The sequence below is a fragment of the Prionailurus viverrinus genome, chromosome A2, assembly GCF_022837055.1.
Source record: "Prionailurus viverrinus isolate Anna chromosome A2, UM_Priviv_1.0, whole genome shotgun sequence".
Lineage (NCBI taxonomy): Eukaryota > Metazoa > Chordata > Mammalia > Carnivora > Felidae > Prionailurus > Prionailurus viverrinus.
Window position 1 is genome coordinate 70,647,942 of NC_062562.1, and position 12,556 is coordinate 70,660,497.

General features: G+C 49.5%; 1 protein-coding gene and 1 long non-coding RNA gene across 2 annotated transcripts; both read left to right on the forward strand.

The window, feature by feature from the left end:
- The first annotated feature begins 1,187 nt into the window (after positions 1-1,187).
- On the forward strand, positions 1,188-4,031 carry LOC125148813 (uncharacterized). Its single transcript, XR_007145703.1, has 3 exons — positions 1,188-1,410; positions 1,816-1,923; positions 3,974-4,031. It is a non-coding gene; the product is annotated as an uncharacterized LOC125148813 (long non-coding RNA).
- An 8-nt stretch (positions 4,032-4,039) lies between these two features.
- On the forward strand, positions 4,040-6,711 carry LOC125153448 (ral guanine nucleotide dissociation stimulator-like). Its single transcript, XM_047836608.1, has 4 exons — positions 4,040-4,173; positions 4,774-4,833; positions 5,776-5,942; positions 6,213-6,711. Exons 1-4 carry the CDS (start codon positions 4,040-4,042, stop codon positions 6,674-6,676), a joined length of 825 nt encoding a protein of 274 aa, XP_047692564.1. The 3' UTR covers positions 6,677-6,711.
- The last annotated feature ends 5,845 nt before the right edge of the window (positions 6,712-12,556 follow it).

Consider the following 12,556-nt stretch of genomic DNA (forward strand, 5'->3'; position numbering starts at 1 on the left):
TATCACCTAAACTTGTTTGGTCTGGGGCCACGGTGCCATCTTCTTTGCAACAGAAATCAAACACTACGTCCATACCACACTCCAGGAAGGAAATCCCACAAGGATGTGTTGACAGGATGGGGGCATCCCAGGGAGCCACTGAGGGGAGGAGAAAGTGAAGACCCTGCTAGGGTCAGTGCCTTGCCCAGAATTACAGACGGGTAGAAAGTCAGAACCAGGCATGACCCCAACATCATGTCCTCAAAATGGGGTCCTGGATTTGACCCAGGATTTCGAAGGGGGTCTGGAAAAGGGTGTGTTACTGTCACTGGGTGCAGACATGGAGGTGGCGTGGGGGTGAGGCTGAAGAGGAGCGTCACAGAAGACATCCCAGCACGTTCTTCCCTGAGGAGGACCCCCAGGCCAGGGCAACCCACTGAGTGCCACCCTGTCCCCACTGTATGTACCCAGTGGAAAGGCAGGGAATGGCTCGTGGCACACTACTGACAAAGTCTACGTAAAAGAGAGTTCTGTCCTACTAGGCCCCAACTCCAATCCCTTCTGTAGGGATTGCTTTAGAAATTAGAGAACCTAAGCTCCTAGGAAATGTTTGGCCATCCTTCCCTAGGTGGGGATGTGACCTTCTGGGACCCCAGAAAACGAGCACTGGTAAACACACATACACACACTCACACTCACGCACGTACGCACACCTGGAAGGACTGTGGGCTGGGATCAGAGGAGCAGCAGAATCAGAGGAGGTGAGACGTTGAAGTCAATGTGGTTGGATAAACTTCCAACAGGTGACACCACTGCTCCAATTTCACAGGTATCATCCCACATATGCCTGAGGACATCCTGAGGACATCCTGAGGACATGCTAGAATGATCTCCATTGGGCGGAAAAGACACGGACCATCCCTGAGAAGCACAGTCGCGAATCTGGGACCAGAAAGAGGTAAGAAAGAAGAGTTCTGTCTCAACCCAGATAGGTCTCACAGCTGGGACCCTGGCTGCCCCCAGAGCTTCTCAGGGGACTGTGGAGAGGGGTGCATTGGTGGAACTGTGTACCGATGTGACATTTCATGGAGAATGGGGGTGAGCAGTCAGCAAAGAGAGGACTATTTGCAAAGGTGTTATCCCAGAGGGGGACTCAGGAGGCGGATCCTAGGCCGTGACATCACTTTGCTCACAATAGGCCCCAGGAAAGCTTGGAACTCCTGTAACCTGGCACCCATGTTCTAGGAAGGTCCCATACCAGGCTCACTTGCCTACAGACACAGAGACTTTAGGATGTTCTCTTGTTGTTTTCCCAGGTACCGGGGCTCTGGATGCCAGAAACCCCAGTGCGCAGGATTACTCAGATGTTGGAGAGGTTTCCTTAACCCACGCTGGCGATGCCTCAGGATGTTTTCCGGGAGGTCACATAAGGTAACACAGAGCAGCCTGGAGCAGGCCAGGTCAGGTCAGCTCATAGCTCTTAACCTTCCCTGGGCACCCCCATCCCCTCATGTTCAGTTTCGGGGAAAGGGGGACATGGGGGCCGGTCCTCCCCGGGACCGGAGCAGGTTCGATGGCAGTGGACCACCTGGTGGACCCATCATGGCCATGCACATGTCATGCTGGAAGGAGGGAAAAGGGATCTCTGAGGGGCCTCTAACCTGTAACAGGTTGAATCCAAGGCCCTCACGCCACCTTGCTTCTCCTCCGTGGGGGAGGTGAGTGCACACTGTGGTGTCATATCTGGAATGAATTCTTATGGGTCTGAGGACAAGTGAAAGCAAGCAGACACGGCTTTGAGGACTCCTGCCTGCCTGCTGGGCACTGTCTTTACAGAGCCACATGCCACAGATGGAGGACAAGCTGAATGAGAGCCCCTGCTCTACTTCCCTGAAGGAAAGAAGGAAGCCCCATGCCATCAGCACGAAGCCCCGCTGGCTCAGGGTGAGTGCAGGTACCAGGGAAACCCAACACCAAGGGCCCAGAGCCAATGCAAAGAATCCCAGGGCCCAGAAAACACACTGCTGCTCCCCTGGTAGCTCTCGGAGACTCCTGGTCCCAGATGAACCTGGAACCCCATCTGCTCCCCAAACATGCCAGCAGGGCCCAGCCCCTGCCACGGCCAGACGCAACGTCACTCTCCACTTATTTGCAGGAAGATCAGAAAAGAGGCGTGAGACCATTTCACGTCCCATTCTGTCTAGAATGTATTGGCATTGTTGTACACGTTTCCCCGACGAACGTTCCCAGGGGTCCCGGGTCGCCCGACCATCCTTCCACACCTTCTCCACGTCTGACACACGTTCGTGAGGAGCAGGGAGATTTTTACCCAAAGGACATGGGGCTCATTGCATTATGTCTAATGCTCTGCACTTTGGTGGCCAAGCAACACGCCCCTGGGGCCCCTCCTAATCAGGAGCAAGGGCCTTACCACCTAGACAACATTCTGGAAATGTGACCACTCACCTCACCCGTTCAACCCTTCACAAATGTGGGACTGTGACAGGATTCCCTTCTCTTGCCATGTCACAGTGCTGCACTGAACATCCTACATGTCCTATTATCCTGATCCAACCTCTGCCAGGTACTGTCCCTCTCTTCAGATCCCCAGAATGGACTGTGCTGTTAGAAATCACAGGGACACTGCTGTTCATGTGGGGAGGTGCCGTGCATACTCATCTAACAATCTGACCTGAGATTCTTTTTCTTTGGTGGTTTTTTTAAAAAAATATATAGGAAATTTATTGCCAAATTGGTTTCCATACAACACCCAGTGCTCATCCCAACACATGCCGTCCTCAGTACCCATCACCCACGCTCCCCTCCCTCCCACCCCCATCAGCTCTCAGTTTGTTCTCAGTTTTTAGGAGTCTCTTATGCTTTGGCTCTCTCCCACTCTAAGCTGTTGTTTTTTCTTCCCCTCCTCCATGTGTTCCTGTTAAGTTTCTCAGGATCCACAAAAGAGTGGACACATATGGTATCTGTCTTTCCTTGTATGGCGTATTTCACTTAGCAGAACACTCTCCAGTTCCATCCACGTTGCTACAAAGGGCCATATTTCATTCTTTCTCATTGCCACGGAGTACTCCATTGTGTATATAAGCCACAATTTCTTTATCCACTTATCAGCTGATGGACATTTAGGCTCTTTCCATAATTTGGCTATTGTGGAGAGTGCTGCTATAAACATTGGGGTACAAGTGCCCCTCTGCATCAGCACTCCTGTATCCCTTGGGTAAATTCCTAGCAGTGCTACTGCTGGGTCATAGGGAAGGTCTATTTTTAATTGTTTGGAACCTCCACACTGTTTTCCAGAGCGGCTGCACCAGTTTGCATTCCCACCAACAGTGCAAGAGGGTTCCTGTTAGTCCACATCCTCTCCAGCATCTATAGTCTCCTGATTTGTTCATTTTGGCCACTCTAACTGGCGTGACGTGATAGCTGAGTGTGGTTTTGATTTGTATTTCCCTGATGGGGAGCGACGTTGAGCATCTTTTCATGTGCCTGTTGGCCATCCGGATGTCTTCCTTAGAGAAGTATCTACTCATGTTCTCTGCCCACTTCTTCAGTGGATTCTTTGTTTCTCAGGTGTGGAGTTTGGTGAGCTCTTTATACATTTTGGATACTAGCCCTTTGTCCGATAGGTCATTTGCAAATATCTTTTCCCAATCCATTGGTTGCCTTTGAGTTTTGTTGGTTGTTTCCTTTGCTGTGCAGAAGCTTTTTATCTTCATGAGGTCCCAATAGGTCATTCTTGCTTTTAATTCCCTCGCCTGTGGGGATGTCAGATCGGAGATCCTAACGTGTTCAGCCATTTCCCAACTCAAATTCTCGTGTGATTACCAACATCCTTCTTCAGAGTCTGGGCACCCAGGTCTCACTCTTGCCACAAGTCACTGACGGCTTGGGGGTTTGGTCTGCATTCTGGACCCCAAGCCTCCTGATGTCCATGGTGCTGTGTCTGACTCTGTGTCCCTCCTGTGTTCTACCTCAGGGTATGAACATCTCACCCATGCCCGACAATGAGAACCGTGAGGAAGGGACCATGGAAGGAGGCTGGATGCTACTGGAACAGCGAGTGGAGCACCTGGTACCTGCTTTCCTGGGTAGAGACCCCTCCTACCTCTTCACATTCTTGAGAACATACAAAACTTTTGCTACCACCCAGCAGGTCCTGGAAATACTGTTTATGAGGTGAGCACCCTGCCCTTCACAGCCCAGGGCGATTCAGCCCCTGAAAGCTAGGAGTCTCAGGAAAGTCACCACACGTCCTGGCGTCTCACATTGTTCCTCTGATCCGGGTGGAAACACTCCAGGTCCTCAGTGGGGGCACAGCAGGGAAAGTCACCCTGGCCTGTGGAAAGCTCTGCTGGCAGGGCTGCGTCTCTGCTGGGTCATCTTTGTCCTCTTGCCCATGATCAACTTTCTGCCTCATCCCTCACTGTCGCCAGGTGTTGACTTGGGCTGTTTTCCCATTGGAAAAGGAGATTGGAGGCTCTATCTGTGTGTCTGAGTCCTGGCTCAAACCAGTCAAGGATGCCCAGGATGAGCAGCACGCCCAGACCCACACCAATATGTGTGATGGAGCTGACTGGGGCCCTATCATTCTTCAAACACGCAGGAAGCCCCACTAGGTGCAGGCACTTCTGTAGGAGCTGACTGGGATCCAATGCGCAGAACGGACAGTACCCTCCCCTCCAGAGCTCCATTCTAGTCAGCAGCCAGGGACTCTGGATAGGACAAGACGTAGCATCCACAGGACAGCTCATATGATGTCCTTCTGGCCTCCTCCAGATACGGATGCTTCCATTCAGAGGCTGAGGAGGATGGCGGACCCCGGGAGCAGGAGAAACTGTGAGTAGGCTGAGCTCAGGCTGGAGGGCCTTCCTTCTCCAAGAGGGCAGTGCTGAGACTGTGCGTGGGAGGGGCTGCAGGACCCAGCATCCCACACGTCTGAGAGTCCTGTGAGAGGGCAAAGATCTGAGGGCTTCTCCCTGGAAGCAAGGAAAGGGGTTCTGTCCTGTCTGGTAGAGGTAGGGCTGTGGGCACAAGGAGGCAGCAGAGGGCGCCAGAGGACCGCGTCAGCCCCTTAGAGAGTCCAACCCCATCCCTTCCCACTCACAGCCTTGCCTAGACCCCCATCAGGGGACCCAGCATAACGGTTTTGGGGAGCATCACGCTCACCACCTTGGGGAACATCCACGGTGCGTGCTTAGCAAGGGTACAGGAGACACAGTGAGGGCTCAAGGAGCACATATCACCCACACGATGGGAGAACGGTGTCAGTGGGACGACACCCACATGTGCACTGAGTGCATGAGGCAGCACAGAGGCACAGGTCGTCACGTTGAAGGCACCAGGAGGGTCCCAGCAAGCCCAGGTAAGAGACAGAGTCCTCTTGTCCCGTATTTGCGCAGATTTTCGTGGAGCGCTAGGGTATGCAGTGAAGGCACTGACTCACCCCGACACCACCCCTCCACTCACGCACGGACTTGAATTCCAGTGGGAGGTAGGCAGCGGGACACAGCGAGGAGTCTGGCTGGCTTCCCCAAGAAGGACAGAGACCACCACATCATTGGTTAAGGGGTTCCCGTCAAACAGAATCTTGACGGTCCCTCTTCAGTGACCAGGTCTCTCGTCGGCGGGACTGCCAAATCACAGGTGGACAACGTACAGAAGCACCCTCTGGGCGTCCAGGAGCAGGAGGCATAGAGGCCAGGTCCCACAGGCCTGTCCTGAGACATCAGCGGGAGGAACACCCCATGGTGATTGTTCTGGCTACTTTTGTATCCCCAGGGCCATCTCCTCCATCCTGGGCACCTGGCTGGATCACTACCCCGAGGAATTTTTCCGGCCTCCAGACTTCACCAGCTTGAAGCTGCTGCGGGCGTATGTAAGGGCCCACATGCCGGGCTCCGAGCTGCAGCGCCGCGCCCGCCTTCTCTACTCATGGCGGAAACACCGTGAGCCCAATGAGCCAGAGCCTCTGGGCGAGGAGGACTCTGGGTGGGAGATGTGGGCGTGTGGCCAGGACGGGGTATGCCACAGAGAACATGTTTCCTCAGACTGTAGGTGGGCCAGGCGTAGGGACTAGGCTCAGATCACTGTTCCATTAGCCTGCCGTCTGGGAGATTTCCTCCTGGTGGGTTCTTTGACTCAGATGACAATGTCTGCGGGAGAGGTTTCCTGCCATGGAATGGCACTCACGGTGATGACACTTTCTATTCTTGAAGCTTTGGCAGCAGCTCTAGAGCCCCGTCCAGACGTGCCTCGGGAGCGAGCCCCCGCTATCTCTGGGGTGCCCACTGCAGCCTCGCGGCCCAGGCTGCCTGAAGCCACCAGTTCTCCTGGAGCTCAGCGGGTACGAGAATCGGAGACCCTCACTGCAGCGTCCCCACCAGGGCAGGAGGTACTCCCAGCTCTGGCTGACAGTCAGCAGCTGGAAGAGCCACCTGCCCCTTTGGTGGCCCCAGAGCATGAGCAGCCCCCAGCCCCAGCCGGCGGGGTCACGGAACGGCTGGAGCAACCACCTGCTGCAGCTGAGCAACCAGCCTCAGCTCCCCAACAGCGGCTCATGTCGGCTGCAGCCCCACAGGATGAATTCCCTGACCTTGTCATTGTGTTCTTTGTCATTTCTGTAGTTGTTATAGCGGTATTTACTGTCCTTATATATTTGTGTTTTATAAATAAAAGATAAACTAAGTTCCAAACAATTTACTCTGATCCTTTGAAATTACAATTCAAGTGTCAGTACGTACATTCGCAGGATTTTACACCCGTGACCACTATGTACTCCTAGAACATTTCCATCACAGAGACACGTGGACTACTAATCACCCACGGCTCATTCCCTCACCCCAGTCTCTGCAACCAGCGATCTCGGTTTCTGCTGCTTTAGCTCCTCTGGGATTTCCATGTGTGTGCAAACACACAACATGGCCTGTTGTGTCTGGCTACATGACAGGAGACTGATTAATAATTGCTTAAATATTCAATGGCACTAATATTGTAGTGGAATATTCCACTTAAGGAATCCACTAGAGGAATAGTCCTCAAAGAACAAAGATTAGGTGCAGCCCCCACTTGAAATATCTTCATTATCTGGCATGAGGACCCTCTGAGGTTTGACACAAGAGCAGAAGCCAGAAGAGAAATGTCTGGACCAGAGCGAATACCTTGAAAATCTTTCATTTTCCTCGACTGGCCATGGTGATATTGGTCTAACGTGCATATTATAAAAACACCCAAATGAAACCGTCAATATTCCATTTATGCTAATCTATTAGGCACTAAAGTATAAAGTTCTGAAGGGTTTCCTACAGGTGACATGTATTCAGTAAAATGAAGATTTAATAATGAGGACAGGCACCAAGGTGGCTCAATGGGCAAGTTTCCGAGTCGAATTTGGCTCGGGTCATGATCTCAAGGTACTTGAGATCAAGTCCCAAGTCAGGCTCTACAATGACAGCTTGAAGCCCTGGTCAGGATTCTTCTTCTCGCTCTCTCCATATAAATAAATAAATAAATAGGAAACAACAAGTACATACGCAGAAAAAAATGTATATTCTTTCAAGAAATATTGGCCCAGAAGACACGGTGTCATCTTCACAGTCCTTTGGCTTTGAGGGCCCCAGGTGTCTGTGTTTGTGTTCATGAGTCGTGTGACAGGTTGGGCATCCCTCCAGGACTATGGTCTTGTACTATGGGATGTCCCCACGGTGGACAGGCACAGTCCTATCCCCTTCTGCATTCTCAGGGGCCACACATCATCCTTTACTCTGCGTCTCCAGAAACTGAATGACTGGGCCGATTCCAATATTTTGACTCTCATCATTGTACAGAAAGGTACATGTGTACCGAAACTCTCCCTCTCTGTAGGCGTGTACACCTAGCACAACTTTGGGGAAAAAATTTATATGCATTTGTCGGGCGCTGCCTCCAGGTTCCGATATCTACAAACTCTTGATTACGTTGGGGTCTTATGTGGAAAGCAGGGACCCCTGGGACTGAGTGGATTCCTGAAGAATCTGGAGGACAAGCCAGCACAGAGGCCATCAGGGTACCTAGGAGTGACCCATGGGGCAGGAAAGAAACCACATTCCCTCATTCTGACCTCCTGCACAGCATACCTGCCCCATGCCCTGGAACACACCCATCCAGGCCCATTACCATGACAAACTCCAACTGCGTGTGCACCTCCTGTTCCATAGCTCTGCTTCTCAGTAGAGCAGCCAGGCCCTGCTTTCAGGCCAGTGGAGGATACAGGCTGGTCCACTGCTGTCTGCTTGCTGGCTCTCCTCCCAGGCTGGGTCGCTTACTCTCAGGAAAGCACCTTAAGTGCAGGTCAGGTCAATGAGTTAAAGACCAGGACCTGAAGGTGTTTATCCTGACGACTGAGTGGCAACAGCAAGAACCACCTGGACCTCGACAAGCCAGAGAGTCCTTTACACAGCACATCAGGAGCTCAAGGAGACTGCAGGATGGAGACTCAGTCAGGCTTCTGGTAGCGAGTCAAGCCCCTCCACCCTTCAGGCTCCTCCAGCAGTGACGCCCGGCACCTGCCAGCCCCATCTCTGGGGAGCAGTGTCCCTGTCATGAGCAGCCACACAGCACCCTCTGGTGACCGACCACAGGGCACACAGGAATACTGCAGGGCTCCCTGATCTCACGGCAAAGAAAGTGCCATTCCAACTGACACATCCTCAGAGGATTCCAGACAGATCAGACACAACCATGTAAAATCCAATGTTTTTAGGTGCCTTTCAGGAAGTCTATGAAAAACATAGGTCTCTTCCCAACTGCAGTATTCTGAGATGAATTCACTGAGTGGTGGAGTCAGGCACTGGCTTCCAGGACAGAAAAGAGAGAAGGGGCTACCTCCCAAATGCACAGGGCACATTGTGGGAATGTGTTGGGAAGCATATGTCAATGTCACAGCTCTCTGGTTCTGGTTTAAAGAAAATACATATACAAACAAACCTTGTTTATGGACTTGTTGGTGGAAAGGAAACATATATCCAAACAAACCTTGTTTATGGACTTGTTGGATTGTATCAACCACAAAACATTTCAGAAAACTTGCATACTCTCACTCCATATATCTTCTTACTCTCATCTAAATTCAATCGCACCATCCTATGTTCCCAGGTACTTTTTCACTTATTGGGAGTGCATGATATGCTCTAGAGAGACCGCAGAAACTCCACAACCTTACTGGTAGACGTAATAAATGAATTCAGTCATGTTAAGATATCTATGTCGTTGAACAGAACATCCTTCAATTCTGTACATGAATAATAAAGTATCGGAGAGGGAAATTAAGAAAATAATTTAAAATCACTGCAAGAGAAGAAAAAACTTAAGAGTAAATTCAGCCTACAAACACCGGGGTGGCACAGTCAGTGAAGCATCTGGCTTTGGCTAAGGTCGTGATCTCATGGTGTTGTTTTGAGCCCTGTGTGGGGCTCTGTGCTGACAACTCACAGTCTGGAGCCTACTTTAGATTCTGTGTCTCCTTTCTCCCAGTTCTTCCCCACTCATGTGTGCTCTCTCTGAATCTCTCTCTTTCTCTGTCTCTCTCTGTGTGTGTATGCATGTGTATGTGTGTGTTTCCATGTATCTCTCTCTGTCAAGGAAAAGATAGAAAACTTAAAAAAGAAACAATGACTTTAACCATGAAGGAGAAAGACCTTTTTCCTGAAAAGAAGAAATCAGTGGAGAAAGAATTTGAAAAGACAGAAATAAGCAGAAAGACATTCTATGCTAGTGGATCCCAAGAATTAAGATTATCAAAATGTCCACACTACTTAAAGCCATCTACATATTCCCTAGGTGCAATCCCTATCAAAGCTTAAGCACGTTCCCAAAAATAGAACCATCCTTCAAGGTGGACAGAAGCACAAAAGGCTCTGAATACCAAAGTCATTGTGAGAAGGAAGAAAACAGCTGGAAGCACCATGCTTTCTGATTTAAAACTAGATATCAAAGCTACAATAACCCAAGCCGTACACTATTGGGGTAAAAGCAGACACACAGGATACTGGACCAGAACTGAAGGCCCAGGAAGAAACCCACACATATGTAACCAATTAATTCACAACCAAAGAACCAAGAGTATAACCTGAGGCAAAGGCAGTCTCCTCAACAGGTGGTGTCAGAATCACTGGGCACAGAAAAACAACAGGCATGGAAAAACAACCTGACACCTATTTACCCCACACACAAAAACGAAGTTAAAATGTATTACAGACTTGAGACCTGAAACCAGAAAGTCCTGGATAAGACCTTGGGCAGCAGGTGTGGGAAATCGCACAACGATGTCCTGAGTTGGGAGGTTCTAGGGAACGCTTTGCAGAGCAGATCACTGCTCTCTGGCCTTCCTGCAAAGAGCCAGCAGCAGCTCACTTACCTAGTTGGTGTGTATCTGGGGGGCAGGCGAGACTTGGCTGATCTAGTGTGTGTGTATCTAGGGGTTGGGTTCTGCATGGGCTCACCAAGTTCTTGGATCGTGTTGTCGCATGGAATATTTTATCCTGTCTAGATATGGTTTGCAGAATATCTTCAATACGTTCTTTCTAGCATGTGGCCCGCCGACGTGTTGTACATCGTTTGTAGGCTTAATGACTACGGGAGCCTGAGAGCAGCTTGCGGAGACGTCCCTTAACTCCCTCTCACCTCTCTTGACTTGCGTAGAGTCTGAAGCAATCCTTTCTGCTGTCCTTGGCTTTGCTGGACAAAGCCAAATGCCAAACCCACGACAATGTTTGGATCTCAGTCTTGACTTGAGTTTTGGGATTTGACACCAGAAGACAAAGCTACAAAGGAAAACTAAACAAGTGGGACTACATGAAAGTAAAAAAACAAGTTCTGCACAGCAAGAATATCTTTCACAGAATGGGAAGGCAACATAGTGAATGGGAGAAAATACTTGCAAACTACATACATGGTCAAGGGTTAAAACACAAAAGGTATCAAGATCTCCTACAGCGCAACAATGCAAAAGCAAAGAGCAATGACGGACCTGGCAGAGTCCCGAAGAGGCATTCTTCCAACGAAGACATACAGATGGCCACCACATACATGAACAGAAGTTCCATGTCACTCCACATTAGGGAAATGAAAGTCCAAAGCCAAAGAGATATCACCTGAAACCTATCTGAACGGTCTTATCAAAAAGACAACAAAGCACAAGCATCGGGTACAATGTGGAAGAAAGCGAATCATTGTGCCCTGTTGGTGACAGTGGAACTTGGTGCAGAGGCAGTTGCAAACAAAGTAAAGTTTCCTCACACAATTCAGAGGAGAACATCCATATCATCCAGCACTTCCCTCAATTACCCCCTAGGTACTACTCAGAACACATGAAATCACTAACTCCCAAAAATGACTTCACGCCTGTTATCATGCCACAGTGTTTATAATAGCCTGGAGGGCATTATGCCCAGTGAAAGATTCACATAGAGAAAAACACATATAAATGCTCGCACATATATGGGAAATCTGAAACAAAAACTAAGAAAACAAAAAACAAAAATCCTCAAACCAGAATGAAACAAGCCCATCAATACATAAAGATGATTGCAAAGGTGGGGGGGCAGAAAGGAGGGAAATAGGGTAAAGGTCAAAAGACATCACCGAATAAAATAAGACCATGTCAACAGGGAAAGACAGAGTAAAGGGGACTCAATATCTCAAATTCTAGTTTCCTCTTTTTCAGAGACCTTAATTCAGTCCATTCCATTCACTAGACCTACTGGAATAATAAGGAATTACCAGGACTTGACAGTTTTTGCATGATGAGTTCTTTACTTAGGATTTCGTATCCAAAAGAACACAGTGCTTAGATTACTAGGTAACTTAGATTTTCCATTATTTTCATGGTTTCTTGAAGTACCATGATGTCACAAAAAACTCCTTAGATCTAAGTGGACAATTTCATTGCACTAAACGTATGTACATACCACCAAAATAGTACAAGAGAGGTAAGGTGCATTCTCCATCGCACAACAGTGATTGTTTTACTCCTTGTTGTAGTGAGCTTTGGTGACGAAAAGGTTCAGGGTATCGAGCTCCTTATCAAATTCGATGCCATGGATTATGCAGAATGTAGTAATCATGGTAATCAAGAAAATAATGATCTTCAAGATAATCATAATCTTCTGAATTGCTGACAGAAACAACTCACCCCACAGGGACATGGTTAGGAGGCTGAGATGCTCCAAGTAGCCTACACCACACCATCTTCCTGAAAACATAAAGCACCAGTCAGCTCGAGAGGGAAGTGTGGGAAAGCCTCTGCTCTTAGGCCTTTGCTTTCAGTGAGGTCAAGGTGCTGCCTTCAGGATGTTTTCAGCCTTTGAGACAGGATTGGAACTCTCTAGTGAAATGAGATCTTCCCATGCAACAAAACGCATTCCTTGCAAAGAACTGGGTCCCTGACGCGGTCCGGACTCCACACGGGCCACAGCACCAAACTCACGCACACACACTCCCCCCAACAACCGGGGAGAGGTACAACCCATGCAATGAAAGACCGTTTGCCCAAGACCTCATTTCCAAAGGAGGCTGAGAGAGGAGC